Source organism: Geotrypetes seraphini, chromosome 10 (genome assembly GCF_902459505.1).
Source record: "Geotrypetes seraphini chromosome 10, aGeoSer1.1, whole genome shotgun sequence".
NCBI classification, from domain to species: domain Eukaryota; kingdom Metazoa; phylum Chordata; class Amphibia; order Gymnophiona; family Dermophiidae; genus Geotrypetes; species Geotrypetes seraphini.
The window spans coordinates 57,324,241-57,350,832 of record NC_047093.1 but is presented as its reverse complement, the minus strand read 5'-3'; the positions used below and the strand labels follow the sequence as shown (position 1 = coordinate 57,350,832).

Sequence of the window (26,592 nt, the reverse complement as noted above, 5' to 3'; positions counted from 1 at the left end):
TTACAATAAATAAGCATGAGGCAGGTTGACATGCAAATTTATCCCCTACATATTCATTGAGAATATCTTGAAAATCTGCCTGGACATGGGTCCTCCAGAATAGATATGGGAATTACTTCTGTGTAAAGCAATAGTCAAAAGTATGTCATTATATTTGGGACAACAGGTTCTACTCTGGTTCATCTTGGGGCATGCTAGTGGTAAACAGCTTGCTAAACAGTTGATGTCATAGCACAAAAACTATAAACTTGTGATTTTCCTCTTGCATGCAGAGCAGATATCTGGTTTGATGATGTGGATCCAGATGATATTGAAGCTGCGATCGGTCCAGAGGCAGCAAGAATAGCCCGGGAAAATCTAGGCATTGCAGAAAATACAGTGCAAGAGACAGCAGAAAAGGTGCTGGTAAAAGAGAAAGCTTTCAGTGGGTATGTTGGAAGCTAAAATGCAGTGGATTTCTTTCACCAGGGTCTGCTTTAACCAGAAAATATTCTTAGCAGGTCTTGAAATGGTATATACAGTAAAACCTTGGATTGCGAATAACTTGGTGTGCAAGTGTTTTGCAAGACAAGCAAAATGTTTTATTAAATTTTAACTTGATAAACGAGCGTTGTCTTGCAATCCAAGTACATACAGTATATGCTTATGACGACTGAGCCGATGGTTCTTCTCTCTGACGCTGCGGACTGTTCTAAATGAGCGTTGTCTTGCAAGTGCAGGTTAATTTGTTTTACTCTATACATTTTTACTTTATACAGTACAGTATTTTGTATTAATGTTTTTGGGTTGTGGAACGAATCGTCTAGTTTCCATTATTTCTTATGGGGAAATTTGCTTTGATATACGAGTGCTTTGGATTACAAGCATGTTTCTGGAACAAATTATGCTTGTAAACCAAGGTTTTACTGTATTCTACTTTACTGTGTCTTACAGTTCTTATGACAGCATCTTACTTCATATATTGATGTTCTCAGATGTGCTTTGCACACCACCTCGGATCCTCCTCTAATCTTGGGTTGGATGTGGAAGAAACCAAAAGATATAACAGATGGAAAAAAGAAGCTGAACAGCACACTGCTTAAATTGGCCAAAATGTTTCTTTTTTTTTTTTTTTTAGAGCAAGCAATTATAAGAGAGAGGGAAAGGATCTCAGAAACCTGCTCAGTATGTGTGAAAATGGAAACAGACTGAGACTTTATCAGTTCCACATTTCAATCATCGATCCTGAAAAACCTCTCTTTCATGTGTGCACATAATCAGTTAATTTCAAAAACCTTAAGCCCAATATAATAATACTAGTCATTAAGCCCGTTACATTAACGGGTGCTAGAATACTGTTCACCCTCTATGTTGCCCCTTCCATTCACTGCCCTCTCTTCTCTTTCCATTGCTGTTGCTGGCTTCAGGTCTTTCTCTCTGGCCGGTCCTGTCTTCATGAAAACAGGAAGTAGGCAGGACCGACCAGAGAGGAAGGCCTGAAGCCAGCAACAGCAGCGAATTGTAAACGCTGCTGCTGCCTGAAGCACCCAAGGCAGATGCTTCTCTCCCCTCCCAGCCCAACCCCCGCTGACTCTGCGACCCTCCCAGCAAGATGACTTTAATATCAAACCTCCCTCCAGCGTTGGCAGCCGCAGCACGCTAAACAGGCTGCTTCGGCTTTCTTCTGCCGTTGAGTCTCTCTGTCGCGTCATTGATGACGTCATCAGTGACGCGGCAGAGGGACTCAACTGCAGGAGAAAGTCGCGAAGCAGCTTGTTTAACGTGCAGCGACTGCCAACGCTGGAGGGATGTTTGTACCGGTGCAGAAGCAATATGTCTCTCCCCCTCCAGTACATGTGCAGCACTTTGCTGCGGCGCATCCTCCCATCGTGAGTCGGCCACAGCGCTCGAGTCTGTTTCTCCCGCTTTGTCTAGCCGCCGCATACGCACTCTGGCCACGGACCTACAGATCACAGATCAGGGATTACAGATCACGCAGGTCTGAGTGCGCATACGCGGCTAGCGTTTTATTATTATAATAATATTCAAACAGAGTGCACTAATGTAACTGTGAATATGCAAGTTAAATATATCAACATTTTTTTTTTCTTTCTTTTCTTTTACAAGAGCTTAATCAGTACACTTACCTCTCATTGCAGGTCTTCCCTAATGGGACCCGTTTCGCCTGTGTAACTGGTTTTCTCAAGGGTCGCCAACAGTACACAGAGCATCCAGAGTAAATGTTAGTTTCTTTTCTAATAACATGCAGCCAAGAGTATTGCGACCCTTGAGGGAGCAAGTTACACAGGCAAAACAGGTCACACATACTGAGCAGATGCTGAGATTCTTTTCCTCTCTTTTATAATAATTGCTTGCTGTGAAAAAAAGAAGCTTTTTGGTTGATTTAAGCAGTTGGATGTGAAAGACCACAGGAGATGTAATCCATTTAACAAGCTGGTGTTTGGAAGAGAGGACTATGAAAATTACTGCATTTTATCAGTCAGTTGGGTACTGAAAGGGAAAAAGAGAACTTATTTCTCCTACACATACCATCTTCTTTTCATGCATGATGTGGATTTGGTTTTGGGGGAGGGGGGCAACTTCAGTGATCCAAGTAGTACATGACTCTAGTCAATGCAGCACATTTATTATAGAGGAATCTCTCTCTTCCATCTTTGCATCTTAAGCTGAAAAAAGCCATGTTGATAGAGAACTTACTACTGGAAGAGAATCCTTTGCATTCTCATCATTCCTCCAAGAAGATGCATGTTTTATAAAATATTATTGGCAATTTTCTTTGGGGGGGGCTTGCAGAAATCTGAGGGGAAGAATTATTGGGGTGATTTATAGTGGTGGGACTGCTTTTTGTCTTTCTTTGTTGGAATCTGTATGTGAGGTGTACCACAGGAATAAGGGAAGAGTTAGCAGCATGGCATAGTGGCAGGGGCACAGAGCAGCACATCCAGATTCCTAGGTTCAATTCTAATGCAAAATGAAAATCAGTCTTGACCTGTGGGTTTTAGCTCTCTTTAACTGCAAAGTGTGTAGACAGCCTCATTTATATTTTCTTCTTGTCTGCCTCCTATCATTCTGGGCTGTGATGAACCTCCTCAGTCTTTCTGTCTACATGCAAAGTTGTAGGAGCTTGTCTGTTCTGCTTGTGTTTGTTTTCTTTTTTTATTTGCTTGGGTATGCAGCCAGTTGCAAGGCTTTTGGTGCTGCAGAAGATCCCAGTTCTCCGGGACATCTCTGGCTGAGAGAAAATACAGACGCTCAGGATAGAGGTCTGTAACCTGCAGGCACCTGCTTTGCAGGATTCCTGTGTGGCCAACCTGCACTAACAGTTTGGAGGCTCAGGGGACCATTCCCTTTAGAGCAAGTTTGCCCTAGGTTTGTCTGCAGTGGGCTTGAGCGCAGGCCTTGTGGTCCCCATGGTGGTTTCTCTCCAGAATCGGGGCTGACTGCATTCCTCTCCCCACAATGTCGTGCGGGCTCTGATAGGAGTCTGAAGGTCCATCCCTATGTGGGGACTGGATGGCAGGCCGAAGAAACAAGCCATTTAGATACTCATAGGCATGTCTGAGGCAGAAATATTCTCATACCTCTGTCTGGAGATTTAGGGCCTTACCAGATAGTAGACCTGGGACCTCCAAAGGGTCCAGTCAGGGCAATTTTCACGGCTCAAGATGCTTTTGCCAGTATTCAGGAATGCCCTCCAATCAGAGGGCATTTTAAGGGCCAAGGCAGAGATTTGGAAGTGCCAGGCACCCCTGGGCATCTGGATCCTACGCAACCGCATCCTCCAAAAAGGAGCAATGACACCAGGCCTGTAGCCCCCCTTCCAAAAAAAAATAGGCCATTCAGAAGCTAGAGTTCTTACGGGCCCCTCCCTGATCTGTTGTAATCTCTCCAGCAGGAATTCCAGAATACTGGCAAGGTAAAGTCTTAAAGATCTAGATGCCATAGAAACGGGGCTTGGGCAGATACTCGGTATACTTCATCATGCCCAAAAGAGATTTGGAAGATTGGCGACCGAGTCTGGCTCTGAAGTCCGTCAGTGCAGCCTTCTGCATAGAAACGATCCAGTCAGTCATTGCCTCAGTGGCACTGGGGGAATTCCTGGCCTCCTTATGCCTCTGTCAGATCTATCTGCATATTCCCATCTTCCCAGCTCACAGAAAGTTCTTAAGATTCTGGAGCAACATTTCCAGTTCTCTTCCCTCCTGTTTGGGCTAGCTACTGCACCATGCACCTTAACCAAAATAATGGTTATGGTGGCAGCCCATCTCTGCAAAGCGGGAATATAGGTGCATCCTTATCTGGACAATTGACTGATCAGAGCGCTGTCTGAGTCCAAAGGAACAAAGCAGTGGACCAAGTGGTCCAGCTTTTGTAGAGCCTAGGATGGTTTATAAACTTTAAAAAAAGTTGCTTAGCTCCGACACAGTCCCTAAAATACTTGGGAATACTGTTTGACATGACTCTGAATAGGGTGTTTCTACCAGAAGTGCGCAGGGTGAAAATCAGATGCCAGATATTGGAGATTTGGAACACGTCATGATAATGGTATAGCATTACCTTCAGTTACTTAGGTCCATGGTGGCAACAATAGAAGTTATGTCTTGGGCAGGAGCGCATTTACGGCCCCTAAAGGAGGTACTACACTCCCAATGGACACTGTAGACAGATGATCTGGACCTCCATCTGTTTTAGACGAGTGCAGTTCTGTGCAGCTCGAACCGGTGGATGGAGCCTTAGTCATTATCCTGTGGAGTTCCACTTCACATAGGTGATTCTGACGACAGATGCCCGCATATTCGGCTGCGGAGCCCATTGTGAATGACATCTACTACAGGGCTGGTGGTCGCCTAGCATAGAGGCTGGACCATCAACTGCTTGGAAATGAGAATACAGTCGGGCCTTTGAGCGCTGGTGAGTGTCCTGGAAGGCAAGGCAGTTCAGGTCTTTTTGGACAATTCCACAGTGGCACCAGGAGTGTACCGCTGAGATTAGAAATTTAAATGTTCGGGGAGGGGCAAAAGCCCATCGGTTGGCTCTCTTGGCGGCACATGTAGACAATGTGCAAGTGGATTTTCTGAGTTATCAGATGCTGAGTCCCAGAGAGGGATTCCCGTATCAGGACAGCACTGTGAAATGCTGGGGGCAACCAACATTCAGTCTCATGGCATCAGCCCACAATTGGAAAGCAGCTTGGTTCTTTAGTCATAGATATGAGCCAGGAAGCGACAGCCTGGATACTCTGGTTTAGCCTTGGCCACAGGCAGAACATCTGTGTCTGTTCCTCCATGACCACTGATAGCAAGCATACTTCAAAGAACAAAGACCTACTCGGATTGGGTGATTCTGGATCGCCCCAGACTGGCTGAGGCATCCATAGTATGTGGATCTGGTATGACTACAGAGGGGCAAGAGGCTTAGACTTTCTTGCTATCCAGGACTGCTTTGATTTTACAGCATGGCACTTGAGCATACATCCTTAGAGCACAAATGTTATTCAGATGTAGGCATAACAATCCTGCTGAGCTCTAAGAAGCAGTCCACTTTGGCGGGCTATACATAGGCCTGGAAGCACTTCCAGACCTGGTGCAGTCAGAGAGACACAGAACCAGCGATGGCCCCAGTGACTATGATGTTAGCCTTTCTTCAGGAAGACTCAAAAAAGGCCTTCTCTCTCAAGATACAAATAGCGGGTATCTCCTGCTTCAGAGGTTGAACCAGTAAGCAAATATTGGCTTCACATCCAGATGAGGCCAGATTTTCAAAGGGAGCCTTTCGCCTTCACCCGCCAGTCCACTAGCCTTTTCTGATGTGGAATCTTAAATCTCGTTCTGTGGGCACTTGCTAAGACCCCTTATGAGCTGTTGGAGAAGGTGTTGATGAGGGACCTGTCAGTCAAAACAATGTTCTTGTTGGCTGTGACTTTAGCCAGAAGGTTGTCAGAATTACAGGCTGTGTCCTGCAAGGAGCCCAGGACAGATAGGGGAAAATGTTTGAAGTACCTATATGTAAACTGCTATGAGTGTGGTTGTAAAACTACAAAAAGGTGGTATACAAGTCTCAATCCTTTCCCCTTCCTCAGAATCTCGGAGGCTGGCGTTTTGCTGTGAACAGTTCCTTCCTTTTTGTCGAAGGTAGTTTCAAGCTTTTATGTAAACCAGGAGGTCCGTCTTCCCACTTTTTCCCCTACAGCAGTGAAGAAGAAAGACAAGGTCTTGAAGTACCTGGATATTCAAAGAGTTCTACTTCGTTACTTGGAGATGATGTCTGTCGATCATGTGTTTGTGCTCATAGGTGCAATACGACAAGGGATGCTGGCATCAAAGGTGACCATTTCTAGATAGATTTTACTGGCAACTTCTTCAGCCTATATCAGGAGTGGGAAATCATCCCCCCATTTCTCTTGAAGGTGCACTCTGCTAGGAGTATTCCAGCGTCCTGAACGGTATCTAGAGCAGTTTTGCCTGAGGAAATTTGTAGGGTAGCCACATGGACCCACCTTCACACTTTCACCAGTTAGCAGTTAGCAAGTCAGATTTCGGGTCCATTGTATTGGCAGCAAGCTTATCTGTCCCACCCTGGAATCTGGGGACTGCTTTGGTACATCCCACAGGTCAAGATTGATTAGATACTTAACTCGTTAATCTTCTTTCTCGTATAGGAACATCAGTCTTGATGCCTGCCCTGTTAATCGGTTCACCTGCTTTCTGTCTCGAACATGTCTGCATGTTCAGTCGTGATGTTTCCCTCCACTGTCATTCAAGGTCAGGGAGGAGAATTACAAAAGTGTCGCATTTGCAAATCGAGCAACTCCAGCACGTTGGTGCAGGTGGCATGTTGGTTTCCACCTCTTTATATGTACATTACAAATTGTTGAGATGTATTTTTAATTCATGTTGACTTTGGTGAGCAGAACAGACTTAAGTTGTTTTGGGGAGATTCCATGCATCCCCTCTTTAGTACACACTCATAGGGCTGGCCAACTGCTTTGAAACAGACTGTGAAGGTTCAGCACAGCCCAGAGCGATAGGAGGCAGAATAGAAGAAAATATAACGGAGGCTCTCTACACACTTTGCAGTCAAAGAGGGTTAGATCCCACAGGTCAAGACCTGATATTCCTATATACTAGAAAGAAGATTAACGAGGCAAGTACCTAATTTTCCCTTCTTGATCCATCAAATCATTTCACATCTGTATGAATAGCTTGTAAGCTCTCTGAAGCTTGGGCACTACAGTCATGTGGATCATCTGTACAGCACCATGTACAGTGAAGTTGGTGTGGAACATTAACGTGATTGATTAATTTGAGCTTTTTTTTTTTTTTTTTTTTGTAAGCCTCACTAGGGCTGTGTCCATGGACTGTGAGATGGTGGGGGTTGGCGCAGATGGTGAAGAGAGCATAGTAGCTCGTGTCTCCATTGTCAACCTGTTTGGGAAATGCATTTATGATAAGTATGTCAAGCCCAGAGAGAGGGTCACGGATTACAGGACCATGGTCAGTGGGATCCGGCCAAAGGACATCAAGAATGGTGAGTTCTTCTGTCTCAAATGTCCGCTAGCTATAGCTTTTTTTCAAAAGAGCCTGTGAATAGGGAGCAAATTTTATTTTTTGTTACTAGGAATATCCTTCTCCCTTCGTTTCTTTGTAAATGAAAGTATCTCTTTACTTGGCACTGAGAACTTATGCTACAGCTCTGTACAAGGATGACCTCTAATGTAAAAGAGTCCTTGAGGCACTTCTCAAGATTAAATGAGATTATTTGTGTTGCTTTTCTAGGTGAGCAGTTTAAAGTAGTTCAGAAGGAGGTGATGGAGATCCTGAAGGGAAGGATTTTAGTTGGTCATGCGGTACACAATGATTTAAAGGTATCTCGCATACCCTCTTGATTTTTGCTTTGCTTCATATAATGCTGATCTATATACTTTTTTCAGATTAATATGTTGGAATTAAGCAATGGTTGTGATAGGGGGGTGGCTTTGGTAAGTGTACTTTTATTTTTCTTTCATTGATTAAAATGGAAGAGTTTGCTGGTTTTGTAACACTAGTGCTTTTGTCTAGCATGATAGTTGAAACTAGAAATAGAATTGTCTTTGAAGATAATTTGTATATGCTACTTCATTTTGTGTATCTTAATGATATTACTTCTTTTTTTTTTTTTTTTTTTTTTTAAATCTTTCAGATTTTGTTTTTGGATCATCCAAAGAAGAAGATCCGTGATACACAGAAATATAAACCTTTTAAACAAATAGTGAAGGTAGTATGAAATCATTGTTCTTAATAAATACACATTTTATATCTAAGTTGCAGTGTATGTTTCTAGTGTAATATGACATGTTTTCTAATCATCTGTTGTGGACTCCATTTCCTACTTACTTCCAAGGTAATATGTAGACAAAATAACATGTAAACAAAAACATAAAGGAAAAAAAATACTTTTTTTATTGGACTAACTTAGGGGAAGATTTCTGAAAACCCACCGTGCCTTTAACGATGGTCGCTAAACTGATTCTAGCCGGTTCAGCATTGAAGTACCGGCCAATTCTCAAAAGAGCTCACCGTGGTCTTTTCCAAGCTTTCTGGCAAACTCCGACTCTGCCATGCAAATGTATTACAACAAGGTCTTAAATATTTAAACAAGCACTCTGAGCAATTCTCTATTATCATTGGGTGATTCCCTAACCTTTCTGTCCTACATTTGCAGACAAAATTTTCCGGCATTTCTTCAAAGCAGGTCTGAGCTGTCGTTGCCTTACTTTCTGGTCAGTGCCTGCGCGCTGATTGGCTCAGGCATTAACAGGAAAATAAAGCTTGACAGTTTAGACCTGCCAGAAAAATTTGCCCTCTCCCTCCAACACCCCCAGTAGGAGGGATACCCATTCACTCCCACTGCCGCCGTCAAGCAACCCACCTGACACACACCTCCGGCAGCAAGAGGGATGCCTACTGCCGCCGCAGTCAAGCAACCCATCTGATGCACACACAGAGGCAGTGAGAGGGATATCCTCTCCCTTCTGCCACCATCAAGCAACCCCCCTCCCTTCCCTGACACACACGCACCCTCCCCCCTCCTTGTTCATGAAGTCTGGCCGGAGAAACTTACTCCCTCCGGCCAGTAGGCCTGCCTCTTCAAAATGGCGGGCCTTCCACTTCCCGGTGCATCCTGGGATGGGCCTAAGGCTCTGATTGGCTAGATGCCTAAGGCCCCTAAGGCTGCTTCATGTACAAGCCCTCCACAGCCTTCTACCAAGATATATGATGGAGGTGTTTGAATTTGCTAACCCCCCCTTTCCCCCCCTGCTCTTTGCATGATAACTCCCATCTTTTCCTTCTCCTTGCAAGGAAGGTCCTGAAAAACGTGTGCCAAAACTGTTATCCTTCCAACCTTGGACTTTATTCTTTCAAGCAGCCAATCTGAGCCAGGAGCTGCTTCCCATTATATTGTCCTCCTTCTTGTACATGCACTTCATATGTAACCTAAAAACCCATTTGTACAATAAGTTCATGATAGAACACTGATCTATGTATCTGTATACTTCTCTGACTCTGCCTAGCCTTAGATCACTGTTCTTGTACTATGTGCTGCTTTTGATCACCTTTTTAGATATTTCTGTTAACCGCATTGAACTACCAAGTATATAGAGGTATATAAATAAAAATTTTTGTTATGTAGTTGAATTCCTTGTGATCTACCATGAACTCATAAGGGCTTTGGTGGAATACAAATGGTAATGTAATTGTAATCATGATTATAGTTAAAAAAATAAACATGGTGCATATGTCTTGCAAATAATGCAGTTTAAAGTAATCCGCCAAAAAGTAATAAAAAAAGTTATGTATCCTATCTCTTTACTTTCCTATCTTTAATGGAATTCCTTTCATAAAATATTTGTATTGTAAACCGCTAAGATCTGTCATATGCTGAAGCAGTATACCATAATAAGATATCAATATTCCACATAAGAAAAATAAAAAACATAAAGAACAAATTCAGAAAAGCACAACCTTGAAAATTCCAGTCAGTGCTATCCAGAGCTCCACTGAATCATTTCTTCAAAGCAGCAAAGCTATCTGGCATGGGCCAGAGTTCAGCAGAGTCCCCTGGATTTGGTATATGGTGCTGAAAAAATGTGCACTGAAATTTGCAAATTAATTAGCTAACAAGCTATTAGCAATTGATTATTTCAGTTAATTGACAGTTTAAAGTGCATGTGCATCTGAACCAATGCTCATTTGTGGAAAAACTTCCAATCAAAAAAAACCACACTTAAGTCCCAATGCAGGTTCTACTGTTTCACTTCTCTGATCTTCTTTAGGGGTAAGTGCTTTTTTGAAAAACCTTTTCCTTATAAATCTTCATGTTAGCATATTTCTTCAAGTGAACCAACGTGCTGTAGATAGTTTTATTGGCAGTAGTAATGCTTTTATGAGATGGTACAATTTTTTAAAGCCTTGGCTAGCGCAGATTGGAAGTTTAAGCTGGGAATAAATTTGTAGTGCACAGTTTAAAAGGGCTTATTCTGATTTTTAATATATTCAGAGACTGCATCAGACTATTTTGACTCTGCCTTGATGAAATACATTCTTCCTCAATCCTTCAGTTCAGCTGTTGCATGTTTGCACAGTGGAGTCGTGCTTGTGGGCTTTTTTTCAGTAGTTGATACTGGGGAGTTCTTTTGAAATGCTCTTCCTGATGAGATCTGGTTGAAAGAGAATTGATCTATATAAAAAGATCAAATCTTACATTTTAATTCAAGCTTTTGCTCATCTGTGAACTGCATTGTACAAGTGGAGTGACAAGGCAAGGTAATGCAGTGTTATGCTTTTCTCTTGTATGTCTAGTTATATATTATTACCGTATTGTTTGCTCCATAAGATGCACCGGGACCATAAGACGCACCCTAGATTTAGAGTAGGAAAATCAGAAAAAAAAACATTCTGAACCAAATTGTGTACTAATATATACCAGGCTCTGCACCCTGTCTCCCCTTCCCTGCCAGGCTGTTCATTTCATTTTTTATATACACACAATACACACAGGAGATATAAATTATCAAAACTGACACATTTTGATCCTAACACATTGAAAATAAAATAATTTTTCTTTAGCAACAGCAGAAGATGAATCCAGAGACCAATGAAATAGCACACATCTACCAGCAAGCGGAGATAGAGAAACTGATTAACAGGTGGTCCTATTGGCTGGCACTCCTCCTGTATCTCCAGTATGCTCTATCTCCCAGCAAGTGATGGTTGCTATTCAACTAGCTCCTGGATTCTGGATGTGCCTGGGCAATTATTTTCTCCTGTTGAGATTTTCTCTTCATTGAGACAGGGGTGTCCGGCTGAACGGTGCCGGCTTTAGGAGTTACACCTGGGTCCCCCCAGGTCCCTGTCTCACCCTCCCTCCAGTGATAGAGGGTCTGCCTTGGTCTCTAATTTTCTTCTTTCCCTTAAAAAAAAAATAAAAAAAGAGACCGCGGTTGCTGTTTAACCTTTCTGCCCTGCTAGTGCTGAGCAACCGGCTTCTGCCGGCCCTGCAAGTGAGGTTGTAATTATCTGATTACTCACGTTGTTGGAACTGTGTAATTGTGTTAGTGGTTTTGAATGGTAGGTTTTCTAGTTTATTTTAGAGAACGCTGACTTGGGGAGGCGAGGAATGTGTGAGATGGGATTGATGGCTCCGGGTATATAATTCAAATACCGTTGTAGGAACTATTGTCTTCCCGTGCGCTTTATTTTTTCTTCTGAGGTGCATGTCGCGGCTTTTCTGCTGTGTTTCAGCGACGTTGCTTTTCCGGTCTGTGGGCACCAGCCGTGTCGGATTTCTTGGCGGTTGGCTCCGGGTATGTTTTTCAGCGAGGTTAGTTGGGGCTGACACATTTGTCCGCGTCAGTCTCACGCTTGTTATCGTGCACGGCCAGGATCGCCGCAGCGTGGTTAGCATTCTCCCTGAGGCTGACTGGGAGTCAGTGTTTGCTGCGGCTCGGTTTATTTTATCCCACTGGTCAGTTATTCTAACTGTTTCATAGGGGCCGCTGTCTTGCAGGAAGCAAGAGGCTCGCGCTTGTACATCTGCGCTGGTGGGAGTGTCAAAGCGTTCAGTGTGTTTCTCTAGCAGCGGACTTTTATTAGCGTCTACCGCAGCTTCTATGCCTTCGGGATCAGTTGCGTCGGAGGTTATGACACTTCTATGCATTGCTGAGACGGTGCAGCTTGGTGTGTGGAGGTCTCCCGAGTTGATTTTTTTTTTTTTTGCTGCGATTGCGTTTGCTCTTTGGGAGTCTCTTCAGGCACTTGGGAGAGAGAGCATCTACTCTCTGTTTAACCCCCCAGTTTCAGATTTCCTCCGTACTGGGTCGGTAGCAGGCAACTCACAGTGCGACTTATGTCAGTCACAGGCGAGTACCCGGTATTTCATTCGGGTGTCTCCTCATCTCTATCACGGTCTCCAAAGGGTGAGCCTAGGTAGATTTGACTGTTTCCTTAATGTGGGTGCCTTTGTGCAGCGCTGAGTGTGTCTGGTAGCGCTGTGGAAATTCTTACTGTACATATGGGGCATACTGGCTATTCGCATTTTCCTGCGGGCACGACTGTCTTTTGCTGTTTCTAGCGTGGAGGGGCTTTCAACCTTTTGCTTTCCCTGGGCCGCCTTGGTTACTGCAATTAAAAAAAAAAAAAAAGCGGTTGGATTTTGGAGCAGCTTACAGGTGGTTTTCAGATACCGCAGGCTGCCGCAGCTTAATCTTATTTTTCAGAATTCCATCATAGTCCTTATTCCATTATGTGACTAGTTGGTTCTCAGGAGTATTCCTTTATTCTGATCAGAACTTATGGTTTTCCTCCAGCTCATTCCCTGACCTCTGCTTCACTTTGTAGGGGTCGTTACTTCCGCTGCCAGCTCTTTCGGCTTTCTCACGGAAAGGGAGCTGTAATATTGTCAGGTCACGGGACTTTGACCTTTATGCATGTTGCTTGTGCCTTTGCGTTCTTTTCTCCCATTTCAGATTCTTTCTTGGTGTCCCTGTGTATTGAGTATCCCACGGTGACGCTGGTGCGGGATCCCCTTTAAGATTTGCTAGTACTTGGGGCAGTGGTTTCAGCAATTCTGGATCTGAGAGAAGTGGTTCCATTTGCTTCATGGTGCACAATATGAAAGGGGGAATTGATGAGACTAGCGCTGGATTTCATATGAGGCTCTTCGTTTCTCGAAGTTGAAAATTTTCAAAGGGAACTGTGAGATTATTTGAATTTTCACATGTGGCCACCATATCAGCAGTATCTGCGCTTGGCTGTTCTCGAGCAGCTCTTTAGGTTTAGGCAGACTTCATTTGGCCCAGCCTAAGGGAAGTTATTCCATTTACTTCCTTGTGCCTAAGATGGGGTAGTTGGTCAGATGGGAGCTAGCTCTCATTATGGTACTTTAGTTTCTCAGAGTTAGACATTTCCGGAGAATGGCTGGGAGCATGTTTACAATTTCGCTATGGCCACCGAATTTGCTCGATCTTCGTTTAGCTCTCATTGAGCAGCGCTATCAGTTTTGGCAGATGCCATTTGGCCGCGCCATGGCTCCATGAACATTTTAGAATATTAGAGCAGTTAGCAATAGTGGCGTTTTGGCACAGACCGGAGATTCCGGTACTTTCTTTCTTAGAAGACTGCTTGATTCAGATGTCTTTCAGCCAAGTGGATTTGTCAGACACAAACGGGTGATTCTCTTTTATTTGAACTTGTTTTCGTCAATTCTTTGGATGTGAATCTTCACTTTTCCACAGAGCTCATTTCTCCTGGACTAATTCTTGGAATATCAGGGGATGTTGTTCACGTAGGAGAGGAATGGGTTTCTTCCCAGAGTCGGGGGTTTGCCTTCTTCAGTCGCCTAGAACATGAGTATGGGATTCTGTACAGGTTCTTGGATCTAGGGTGGTGATTCCACTGGGAACTTTGGCTTGCTTTCACATGAGAGCGCTCCAGCAGTCATTTTGTTCCTGTGTTTCCTGGTATTTCAAGGCTCCAATTGTAGTATCTCGTAGGCTCCTCGAGCATCGCTCATTATAAGTTGGTGGCTCAGCGAGATTAATTTTTTCAAACGCATGCCTCAGTCTTTGCTGGACTGGCTCAAATTCCCCAAACATCCCAGGCTGTCGGGTTTGGGGGGGGGGGGGGAGGCGCCGTGCCTTCAATCCTCAGCGCAAGGAGTCTGGTATTAAGAGGAGACTCCGTACTCGTTCATTCTTCTGGACTGAAGCATGGTCAGGCTACTGTTTCAGGAGTTTTAGCCCATTCCTCCGGAATGCCGATAAAAAGGTCTTTTAGGACTGGGCCGGGACAATGATATTTCTTTACAGCCGGGAATGTATGTGATGTGCTCAATTGGCGAGTAAAGTACTTGTTCTCCTTCAATGGGTGGAATCTCATCTTCCTCTTCTGTCAGTGCTTCATTTTACAGGACAGGAAAAGGGTTTGGATAGTCATTCTCTTCACAAAATCTGAGCATGGACCGTCTATTCTAGATTGACAGGTACAGTGCTGTGTTCGCCTTTCCGTGCTTTAGGAAGCATGATTAGTAGTTGTAGTAGTGGCGAAATCTTCTACATCCTGGAAATTGGGAACTTTTGATCAGGCCTTGTATTTGCTTTGTATGGCACTAGAACTAGACCTCATGGCCTCGTCTCAGATTCAAACCTTCCTAGCTTCTTCAGCAGACGCATGGAATGGCGGTTGCTTCTTTCTCGCTTCCGATTTCTTTTTACATGTTTTCCCCTGGCTGATGATTGGATGAATTTGCCAGCTCGCTTTTCGGGGCCATCCTTGCTATGCAGATCTGTGGGGCCGTCGAAGGCCAAACTGTTGAGATTCCTGGTATCTCCGGATTTACTCGCCTAGGGTCCAATCAACCTGGATATTCATCCTACTTTGATATTACGAACTAGCTTTTGCAAAGTCATGGCTGAAGTGTAAGGGTTATGCAAGGCAGGTTGCTTCTTCTCTTATCCAGGCGATGCAGCCATCTTCTCCTGTGGCTTATGCTTCATTTTGGAGGTTTTTCCTTTCTTGGGTGCTTCTCAACTTTTGCACCCTTCCAGAGTTCTCTGTTTTCTATTGTTTCTTTTTTGGCACATGTGGATTGCCAAGGGCTTAGCGTTCACTTCACTCCAGCATCAAGTGCCAATCTTAGATTGTTACAAGGGCTAGGTATCTCGCTCTTCTCTTTCTTCTCAGCTTCATATAGTTCAGTTCCTCAACAGAGTACAGTATATTCGTACACATCTTGTGAAGCCCTATCCGGGGTATAGTCTTCAGGTTCTTCTTCGCAGTTTACCAAAGGCTTCATTTCAACCTTGTCTTTTGAGACTCTAAAAGGCTGTGCCGTTGAACACTGGGTTTTTTGTGGCCATGGCTTCAGCTCGGCGGTTTTCTGAGTTGCAGGCCTTGTTCGGCGGGGATTCCTCTTTCTGATTTACAAATTCTGGGGTGTCAGTTCGGTCTGTACTACGTTTTCTTTCTAAGGAGAGGTCATACGTTCTTTTATGCCACTCTCACTTTTGCTTCCTTCTTCCTGGGAGGAGAAATGGGGAGACGTGCTTTTCTTCGCTGCATTTTTTGAAAGTGCATAGCGTTCTCTGCGAGCTAGGTTTCTAACAACTTTTAGTTGTTTAGATCATCTTTTTGTTCAACATTCAAACAATGTTTAATAATCAGATGTCTAATTGATTCAAGTTTATAAATTTATGAAAGTAGCTGTTGTATAATTAAGATATTAGCTTGTGGGAAGTTATTTTATACCTGACCTCAATCTGCATTTCCAAGTTTTCGTATTTATTTGGGTTTGGGAGGGTTGGGATGGGAGGGGGATATATAATGAGGGGCTGGGTAAGGGATGGAGTTTTCTGGAAGATCCTACTTATTGGGAAAATGATTTATTACAATATATTCGGTGTTTGATTTTTGTTACCACACGCCGTGCCTTCAATCCTCAGCGCAAGGAGTCTGGTATTAAGAGGAGACTCCGTACTCGTTCATTCTTCTGGACTGAAGCATGGTCAGGCTACCGTTTCAGGAGTTTTAGCCCATTCCTCACGATATTACAACATTAATGGATCTTAAGATATTGTCGGATGCTTGGGCAAGGAGCTATACTGGAGATACAGGAGGAGTGCCAGCCAATAGGACCACCTGTTAATCAGTTTCTCTATCTCCACCTGCTGGTAGATGTGTGCTATCCCATTGGTCTCTGGATTCATCTGCTGTGTCTAAAGGAAAGAAAATTTACAAGTAAGAACATAATTTTTCCTTCCTACTTTTGTTGTCTGGTGATTTCATGAGTCTCCTTCCTTTCTTCACTCATGCCCAAGAATTGTCCCTTTCTATTCCCTCCCTCCCACTCACTGCCTTACAACCTTTGTTTTTTGACCTACATCCCTCCCATGTCCTGAGTTTGTGCCCCCTCACTGCCTTCTAGCCTTTGTCCTTCGTTCTCCCTCCCTACCATGTCCCGAGTTTGTGCCTCCTTGCCCTCACTGCCTTCCAGCCTTTGTCCTTCGTCCTCCCTGCTGCGACGAAAACTGCCTTCCTCCCTCACTGCATCCTGAAACCTGCCTACCCTCTGCCGATTCCTCCTCCTCTGGCCCCAGTCTGCCGCTGCTGTGCCAGAAACTGCCTTCCTCCCTCCCTGCGTGCTGAAACCTGCCTACCCTCCGCCAATTCCTCCTCCTCTGGCCCCGGTCCACTGCCGGCCCACAAGCTTTCGCCCGACGTCAGAACTCAGGTCAGTTCTGACGTCGGGAGAAGGCTTGTGGAATGGCAACGTGCAATCGCTGCATGCTTGCCCTTACCTTCTTTGAGTTGCAGCGCAGCAGCGGTGAGCAGCAGTCAGCCCGCATACCCCCAACGAGTGGGTCATTTTAAAAAGGTACACCGAGGTGTGTGGGGGTGTTTAAAAAAGTTATCTTTGCTTCATAAGACGCACTGAAATTTTCACCCAATTTTGGGTGGAAAAAAAGTGCGTCTTATGAAACGAAAAATACTGTAAATGGGCATTCAATCACATGTATTCTAGTGTTTGTTGTTTAGTTGTATGCTGTTTTTAGGTTGTTCTCTAACCTGCCGAGGACAAACTTTTCAGATCCATGGGCTATAAATGCTTTTAAATAAATAAATTCAACACGTCATTATAATATTGGTTTCAACAGTATTCAACAACAGCAACTTCCCAAGATGAGCAATGCTGTGTATAAAAGTACATAGTTGGGTTACTTACATAGGAGGTTGAGAGGGGTGAGCATAGTCTTAGTAATAATTTGCTGGTTTAGAACAGGGTTTCATTTCTTGCCTGTTGCAGAGTGGGAGGCCGTCACTGAAGCTGTTGTGTGAGAAGATCCTAAATGTGAAAGTGCAGACATTGGAACACTGTTCTGTGAGTATTCCTGTCGTGGTCACTGTCCTCTTCATTTCAGGGTTTGTTCTTTACATGCATGTAAGTTGGCCATCCTGTCCCAGTCATACTTTTTACCTGGGCTAGTATGCTGTTCTCTTCTCAGTGGTCAAACCAAGGCATCTTCCTTGATGCTGGTTCCCGATGCTGCTAATAAGCCAACGTAGTTAAAAACAACTTACTCTGTCGTGTGCTGAATCAGTTTTGCTTGGAGTTGGATAACCCCCATTTCAAAATACAAGATCTTGTTCAAGGCTGGTCCATAATAGAGTTTATGTTTATGACAGAATGCTCCATTTTTGTAAAAGAGCTTATTAATAACGGAAAAACAATTGGGACGGGAAGAGGATGGGCCTTTTACCCAATTCACAAGCTCCATCTCCTATGGTTCTAGGAAAAGTTGTAATCAATTGGAGGTCAGCAGTGATGAAGTATGAACTGTGCCTATCAGCTGCAAAGTGCTTTAGCTGCAGTGTGTTGGAGATGGGGCTGTGTTCAGGCCAAATGCCCAGAGATTCAGAGGCCTGGTACAGGCCATGGAATGCTATAGAGGGAAGAAAGGGTAATATAGTACAAGTCTAGGGCTAGGTCGCTCCTCCCAAATTAATTGAATGTAGAGATTAATACCAATTCTATCATAAATAGATGTGTTCCAGAGTTTCACTTTTTTTCATATACAAATTAAGCTCTGATCTATAATGCTGCCTAGAATGTGTGCTTACCCAATCTTTGGTTCTTCCCTAGGTACAAGATGCACAAGCAGCCATGCGACTTTATACCCTGGAGAAGAAACGATGGGAAGCTGAAATTCGAGCAGGGCCCAAAACCCAGAAATCAGCCACAGAGCAAAAGCCAGATTGTCTTTCTACATGATTCTTGGTAGTTACAAAAAAAAGAGATTAGATTCTTACATTGCTAATATCTTTTCTATTAGATAGGTGTGCCATGCAGAAGGAATCCATTCCAGGTTTTCAATCCCTCCTCCTACTGAGGGCTGTTTGTACCAAAGCAGGAGATAGCCCTTTATAGATACACATAAGAAGGAGAGGGTACGGGGAGACTCCCCAAAATATAGTGCTGTTCTGCTCTGAAAGTATAACAAAAACATGGAACAATCTAAACTTTGGAATAGCCATACAAATCAGAAATATTTATGGAATTCAAACATTCCCCCATGTGCTATAATAATACATTGTTCTTCATACCCTTAAGGGCTGACAGATCAAAATCTCAGCTTTGACTTGAACCATCTAATTGAGAGAATAGGCAGGTGGAGAAATAACTAACAGGGCAAGACTCTAGAGTGACACATCTACCTACTAGAAAATATATTAGCAAGGGCAAGAACCTAATCTCTTTTTCTAGTGCAATAGGTGTAGGAAAGTAGGGACATATAAAAGCAGTCCCACAAATCTAGGGCAGGACCTCTGTGCCTACTCGTAATACTGAAGATCCAAATAGTGTCCTCCTGTGCTGCTTCAAACACTGTGGAAACATGCAGTGTGGACTAAGTTACTGCCCTACAGATCTCGGGTGAAATTGCCTAAGCTTCCGCCCACGAAGAAGCCATGCTTTCTGTCAAATGCATTTCCAAGGAGACTGGCGATTGCTTGCCATAGGCAATATATGCTGACAAGATGGCCATGCAAATATATCTTGATCTGGTAACCTAGGACACCAATTTACCACGTCTAGCCAGACTGGTGAGCACAAACAGATGGTCAGATCTTATTGGTGATCTCTAGATAACTTAGGAGGACTTGCCTCGCATCTAGTTTTCTCAGAATCTGATCCTTTTTCTTTGACATGTGGTCTAGAACAATGGTAATTTTATTTCTTGATTGGCATGAAACGTTGAAACGACCTTCGGCAAAAAGGACGGGACCATATGTAGGGAAACTCCTGCCTTCATGATCTTGAGGAAGCGCTCCCTGCATAACAGCGCCTACAGCTCCAAGACTCTTCTCACTGACATAATAGCCACAAGGAGAAAGGTCTCAATGGTAAGGTCCATCAGACTCCTCTTGAATAGGCTTGCATGGAGCCTGATTGAGACTGTGCTGAACCACATTAAGATTGCATGATGGAAATGGCTGCTTTACCAGTGGTCTGAGCCTTAGCACCCCTTTTAGGAATCTGGTTATGTCTGGATGAGAAACCAGGGGAGCTTTGCATTCTCGGACTCTAAACACAAGAGCCACCCACTTGGGAAAGCCAGCACCACCGAGATTGGAACTACTTTTGCTGTTGTGTACCAGTGCTGAAAAGTCTCCCATGCCTTAGCGAAAGCGGAGATCATTGCAGGTGTCTGGCTGTAAGGAGACTAGTAATAACTACCTCTGAGTATCCTTTGCACTCATAATGCTGCGCGCTCAAGAGCCATGCTGTAAGAACAAAGCATTCCGGATCTTCTATGACTACTAGTCCTTGGAGAAAAAAGACTGGGCTGAACCTGCAGTCTGAGACCTTTGTCCCTCTGAAGATGCACTAGATCTGCATACCATGGTCTGTGCAGCCAATCTGGAGCCACAAGGACTACTCTCCCTAGGTGATTTGCTATTCTGTGGAGAATCCATCCTGTCATGGACCATGGAAAAATACATACAAGAGCTTGCTCTTTGGTCATGGCTGGACTAAGGCATCCAGGCCTTTGCTTCCAGGACCGGATCTTCGACCGAAGAAATGGTCCGCCTTCTTGTTTGTCGCCATAGCCTCTGATTGAAAGTTGGCCCCTCAAAGAACAATGGCCTGGAATGCTGCTGTAGATGCCCATTCTCCTGGGTCTAAGATCTGCCTGCTGAGGTAATTGACCTGGACATTGTCCATTCCTGCTACACGCACCGCAGAGAACTCCTATAGGTGGTGCTCTGCCCACCAGAACAATAAGTGCACCTTCAGGCTCAGCTGCACACTCTTGGATCCTCCTTGGCGATTGACATATGCCACCACTATAGCGTTGTCTGAGAAGACTCAGAGTGCCTGTCCTTCCAGAATTTTCTCCAGTTTCTGCAATTCTAACCTCTCTGGGAGGTCAACCACTCCCCCTGGACTTGACAACCATTGCAGTGGCCTCCCCAGCCAAACAGGCTGGTATCAGTTGTGAGAATTACCCATGATGCTATTCTGAGGGGCATGCCCCGTAATAACAACTGGGAGCAGAAACCCTTAAAAACAGGATTTTCAGACACCCCCACCCCTGATTTTGCCATAGGCTGTATTAGCCTTGCTCACTGTGATGGGCTCTGAAGGTGCGTATGGGAGAAACTCTGCCTCAATCATCCTCTGATGCTGAGATCTTCGAGCTGCCAGTCAGGCTGAGGTTGGACTGATCCTGAAACCCCGCAGAACTATGCATGCGACAGGGGGAAGGCAAAATCATAGCCGGTACATAAGAATTGCCACTGCTGAGTCAGACCAGTGGTCCATCATGTCCAGCAGTCCGCTCACGCGACAGCCCTCTGGTCTAAGACCAGCACCCTAACTGAGACTAGCCCTACCAGCGCACGTTCTTGTTCAGCAGAAACTTGTCTAACTTTGTCTTGAATCCTTGGAGGGTGTTTTCCTCTATAACAGCCTCTGAAAGAGCGTTCCAGCTTTCTACCACTCTCTGGGTGAAGAAGAACTTCCTTACGTTTATACGGAATCTATCCCCTTTCAACTTTAGAGAGGTTCTCCCTACTTTGGAGAGGGTGAACAACCTGTCCTTATCTACTAAGTCTATCCCCTTCAGTACCTTGAATGTTTCGATCATGTCCCCTCTCAATCTCCTCTGTTTGAGGGAGAAGAGGCCCAGTTTCTCTAATCTTTCGCTGTACGGCAGCTCCTCCAGCCCCTTAACCATCTTAGTCGCTCTTCTCTGGACCCTTTCGAGTAGTACCGTGTCCTTCTTCATGTACGGTGACCAGTGCTGGACGCAGTACTCCAGGTGAGGGCGTACCATGGCCCGGTACAGCGGCATGATAACCTTCTCTGATCTGTTCGTGATCCCCTTATTTATCATTCTTAGCATTCTGTTTGCCCTTTTTGCTGCCGCCGCACATTGTGTGGACGGCTTCACCGACTTGTCGATCAGAACTCCCAAGTCCCTTTCCTGGGAGGTCTCTCCAAGTACCGCCCCGGACATCCTATATTCGTGCATGAGAATTTTGTTACCGATATGCATCACTTTACACTTATCCACGTTGAACCTCATCTGCCATGTCGATGCCCATTCCTCGAGCTTGATTATGTCACGTTGCAGATCTTCGCAATTCCCCTGCATCTTTACTACTCTGAATAACTTTGTATCATCCGCAAATTTAATCACCTCGCTCGTCGTACCTATGTCCAGATCATTTATAAAGATGTTAAAGAGCACGGGTCCAAGCACTGAGCCCTGCGGCACCCCATTGGTGATGCTCTTCCAGTCTGAGTATTGTCCATTTACTCTCACTCTCTGTTTCCTATGCTCTAGCCAGTTTTTAATCCATGTGAGTATTTCACCCTCAATTCCATGGCTTGCAATTTTCCGAAGTAGTCGTTCATGCGGAACCTTGTCGAACGCCTTCTGAAAATCCAGATAAACAATGTTGACCGGATCGCCCTTGTCTATCTGTCTATTTAGTCCCTCAAAGAAGTGCAGCAAGTTCGTCAAACACGATCTGCCTTTGCTAAAACCGTGCTGACTGGTCCTCATCAGCCCGTGTCCATCAAGGTGATCAATGATGCTGTCTTTTATCAGTGACTCTATACCATCTTTCCCGGTACCGAGGTCAGACTCACCGGTCTGTAGTTCCCCGGATCTCCCCTCGAACCTTTCTTGAAGATCGGTGTAACATTCGCCACTTTCCAGTCTTCCGGAATCTTTCCCGATTTGATTGACAGATTGCCTATTAGTTGAAGCAGTTCAGCTATGGTCCCTTTCAGTTGCTTGATGACCTTCGGATGGAAGCCATCCGGTCCCGGGGTTTTATCACTCTTAAGCCTATCAATCTGCCTACATACCTCCTTTAGACTGACCATCAATCCTGTCAGCTTTCCGTCTTCGTTTCCAGCATATAGCCTGATGGGTTCCGGTATGCTGTGTACATCTTCTTCAGTAAATACAGATGCAAAAAATGTTTTCTGTTTATTAGCGATTGCTTTGTCCTCCTTTAGCGCTCCCTTTATTCCATGGTCATCCAACGGTCCCACCACTTCCTTTGCGGGTCGTTTCCCCTTAATATATCGAAAGAACGGCTTGAAGTTCTTCGCCTCCTTGGCTATTTTTTCCTCGTAGTCTCTTTTGGCTCCTTTTACCGCCTTATGGCACCTGCGTTGATGTTATTTGTGCTTGTTCCAGTTTTCATCCGTTTTTGACCTTTTCCATTCCTTAAATGAAGTTTTCTTGTCTCTGATCGCTTCCTTCACCTCTACAGTGAGCCACACTGGTTCTTTGTTCTTTTTCCTATTGGATCCCTTGTTGATACGCGGTATATATAGATTTTGCGCCTTGGTGACTGTGTCCTTAAAAAGGGACCAAGCTTGCTCTAGCGTTTTTACAGTGCTTATCCTCTTCTTAATCTTCTTCCCTACCATGAGTCTCATCCCTTCGTAATTCTCTTTTCGGAAGTTCAGTGCCGTGGCTGTCGTTTTGGACCAATGTTTCTCCCCTGTGTCCAGATCAAAGCACCCCCTGCAGATGCCTAATAGCCTGTGCTCAAGCCCATGTGAATTCAGTAGGTGATACTAAGGTACTAGGGGTATGGACCCAGAGCTCCATAAAGATCTCTGCAGGCTGGCCAAACAGATCCCCAAGGGATTAACCTGCTGGCTGCAAACATAAGTCTGCTTCTACTCCATGCAGGCAGAATTCTCTCCTGAACTGGGTAGCTCTGGTGCACCGATAACCACAAAAACTGCAAAAAAATACCAAAATAATATTGAAATATACAAAGAAGATCAGGACACCTTCCAATTTGTGTATAAAAGGGCAGCAGAGCCCTTGGTAGAAGGAAGAGGCATTGAAAACCTGGAGTGGATTCCTTCTGCATGGCTCGTGAACATGGGGATAATATCCTACTGTCCAGATTGACACACCGTATATATGAATCAGACTAAAAGGCTTGCCTCAGTAACTGGTCTTCTTCAGCTGCAAGGCAGGTTCCTCCAAACCTTTCCAGAATGTTGTCCTGGAGATGCAATATCAATGCAGCATCATGTATTTCTGAACCTGTTGCAGATGAAGTGCATGCACAGAAACTTTCTGCAAAGAATGAAGCCCGAGGAAATTAGACTTGTAACAAGACTGTTCTGTTGCCTCTGAGTTTTTACTGCTCTTGAATTTTAGCAAGTATGTTATGAGGACATGAGTATCGGTTTCATTCATATATCCTTCCTGCTGGGGTTGGTGTGTTGGGATTAAGATTTTGGGAAGGGAATGAATTTGGGATTTGGTGCGTTACATAAAATACAACTGATATATGTTTTTTTTTATCTCTGGTTAGGCTACCTGGAGCACTGGAGGTTTGTGACTTGCCCAAAATTATCAAATGCCACGCTGGGATTTGTACTGGACTTCCTGGTTCCCAGCCGTGTTCTAACCATTAGGCCATTCCTGGAGTTCTGCAAAGCTTGGAGAGATCTTTCGGTTCTGTATTACACAGAAAGCACATGTGTTGTACTCAGTGCTTTGTGTAACAATTAAATGATCCTCATTCCCTAAAACAGTGCCAAGCAAAACGCTGGCCACTGCCAGTGGGACTTTTAATATTGTAATTTGAGTACTGTTTTCTAAGACAAAGACTTTCCATTTCAGAAAAGTAAAAAATGTACTTGTATTTTGCAGTTTATATAGATTTTCTGTACACTGAGGTTTTTCATATGAAAGTGGAAGATTTTTTTTTAAGCCGATGACTTGATAAAACTTGAGTCAATTATGAATTTCAAAGTATATAAGCACAGGGATGTGAGGCTTTTTTCCTTCCAGTTTTCTGGATAGTCTGTTTAAATTGATTGCGATATACGATACTGTACTCATCTTTTACAAATAGTTTGTTGAATTTGAATACTGTTGCTATTATATTGAAAGCTGCCATTCGCAAGACATTCACTTTGAATGGAGGAGTGCCATAAAATACTCTCTTTATAATTTACAATGCTGATACTGATGCAATGTTTTTATATACCATCTCTGGGAAAACAAGAGCTAAAATGTAGTGATTTTAGTTATGTTTTCCTAGAGAGGGTCATGTTTTATGATTTGGCAAGTGTCTTAAAAGAGCAGTAAAGGGAGGACTTGTTTTCCTTAGAATTTAGTAAGTTATCTGTTTCTGAGGTTTCTTCCTTCTCTGCTAGGAATCTTCTTTTAATGTCATTGTTCACTTATTAATCCTGGGGAAATTCTGTGCCACTGCACAATGCAAACTATGTGCCGAATTCCCCACCTTTGAGAACTTCTGCCTTTCCAGTACAGTCTGTATTTGGATAAAACTAATAAATGCAAGGGTACAGTCGTATATGTCAAGAAAATATATGTCAAAAAACGTATTGTATAGTTAGTTTAGCAGAAGGGCTTCATTCATACCAAATCAAAAAACAAAACAGACAAAAAATGATAAATACAAAAACGGAGAAAAACAAACCTCATACACAGGCAGCTACTACTATACAAGTACCCTAAGCCACCTGTATCATCACTGGTTTGAAAAAAACTCCGTATATAAATATGGAAATGCACTTTCATTCAATTCAAAAACTTATTTTTCAAAATTTATTTTTGTCTCATTCATCATAATATATGAGCAGAAATCCAATCTGCCTAAAACTGGTTATAGTAGCAACAGCCTGGTGCAAATATGAAAATTTCAATAACGTGGAAAAGAATGTGAAAACCAAATTGGATTTCTGCTCATACATTATGATGAATGAGACAAAAATATTTATTTATCATTTTTTGTCCGTTTTGTTTTTTGATTTGGTATGAATGAAGCCCTTCTGCTAAACTAACTATATAGTACGTTTTTTTACATATACAGTCTGTATTTGGAACATCTGTGCCATGTTGCACTGAGTTTCTAGCTACCTCCCTCCCTGCACACTTACTATTCCAGCACAGCAAGAGGAGCTGCCCAGCTTCTGCATTCCAGTGTTCTCTAAGCTGTGCATGTGTGCACATATAAGTCAGAATGTGAATGCACATGCCTAGCAACTGTGCGCATAAAATATTTACTGGTTTTCTTTATTGTGAACTTAGGCTATACTGCACACATTGAGTTGAGGCTGAAAACTTGTGCAGAAAATGCTTTTCATGCATGCATGGGCCAGCACGAATTCTATCTTCTCTGCCCTGGCAGTTCTTTAAATTGGGCCTGAAATGGCAGAGAAGGTGGAAGCAGCCTCCTCTTGCAGCGCTGGAGAGGTGAGTGTGAGGGAAGGGGGATGTGCCTGGGGGCTGATAAAATGTGCATACAATGGGGGAATGTGTTGGAAAGCTCTAGGAAGGTGCATGGATTGTTTATGCCATGGAAAGGGTGGGAGTTGCAGCAAGATGGATTGGGTGGTATGTGCCATAGGGGATTGAGAAAAATAGGGGAGGGGGAGTGTTGTGCGTGTATCCATGGGGACTGGAGAAAGGTGGATATCATTCATACTGTAGGCAGGAAGCTAGTACCAGGACTGTCTTCTGATGACTTATGGGCTTAGGTCCTCCTCTCCATGGTCCATTTGCAGCTCTACTAGGCTTTCCTATGCCAGGCTGCCAGGTGCTGATGTTCTGGAGGCAGATATTTAAAGTTATTACATTTTTTAGGGAGGGGGGGTCAGTGATCACTGGGGCTTTGTGTCGGGGTCTGTACTTTGTGTCTGCAGTGCTTATCTGATCACTTTGGATACTTTTTGTGGACTTACACCTGGTTTTAGATGGCCTAAGTCACAATGTCCAAGTTGCGTCTAGGCAGTGTTGTAAAACCTTCGGTTATACATGCAGTACGACTAAGTCTAGGACGGCCCATGTTCTGCCCAAATCCCACCCTCACCACTCCTCCTAAAACACCCCTTTTAGCTCTTGTCGTTCAGCAGCACTGTGAACACCTAAGTCATTTTTAAATACGTCTAAAACCCTGTTCGATTATCAGCACTTGGACTTTTTTTGTTACTGATCGTCCAAGTGCCGATTTAGGCTGGTTTTTAGACGTTTTTCTGTTT

The 26,592-nt window shown here is 43.9% G+C and overlaps 1 protein-coding gene across 1 annotated transcript in view; it reads left to right on the top strand.

Annotated features, from left to right (window-relative positions):
• Nucleotides 1–26,202, top strand: part of REXO4 (REX4 homolog, 3'-5' exonuclease) — a 30,204-nt gene extending 4,002 nt beyond the window's left edge. Inside the window, exons 3-9 of the mRNA XM_033961508.1 lie at nucleotides 273–428; nucleotides 7,334–7,527; nucleotides 7,776–7,864; nucleotides 8,179–8,253; nucleotides 17,338–17,412; nucleotides 18,175–18,309; nucleotides 23,895–26,202. Coding sequence (XP_033817399.1) covers nucleotides 273–428; nucleotides 7,334–7,527; nucleotides 7,776–7,864; nucleotides 8,179–8,253; nucleotides 17,338–17,412; nucleotides 18,175–18,303 — 718 coding nt within the window. The 3' untranslated portion in view covers nucleotides 18,304–18,309; nucleotides 23,895–26,202. The remainder of the gene's footprint in view (nucleotides 1–272; nucleotides 429–7,333; nucleotides 7,528–7,775; nucleotides 7,865–8,178; nucleotides 8,254–17,337; nucleotides 17,413–18,174; nucleotides 18,310–23,894) is intronic.
• The last annotated feature ends 390 nt before the right edge of the window (nucleotides 26,203–26,592 follow it).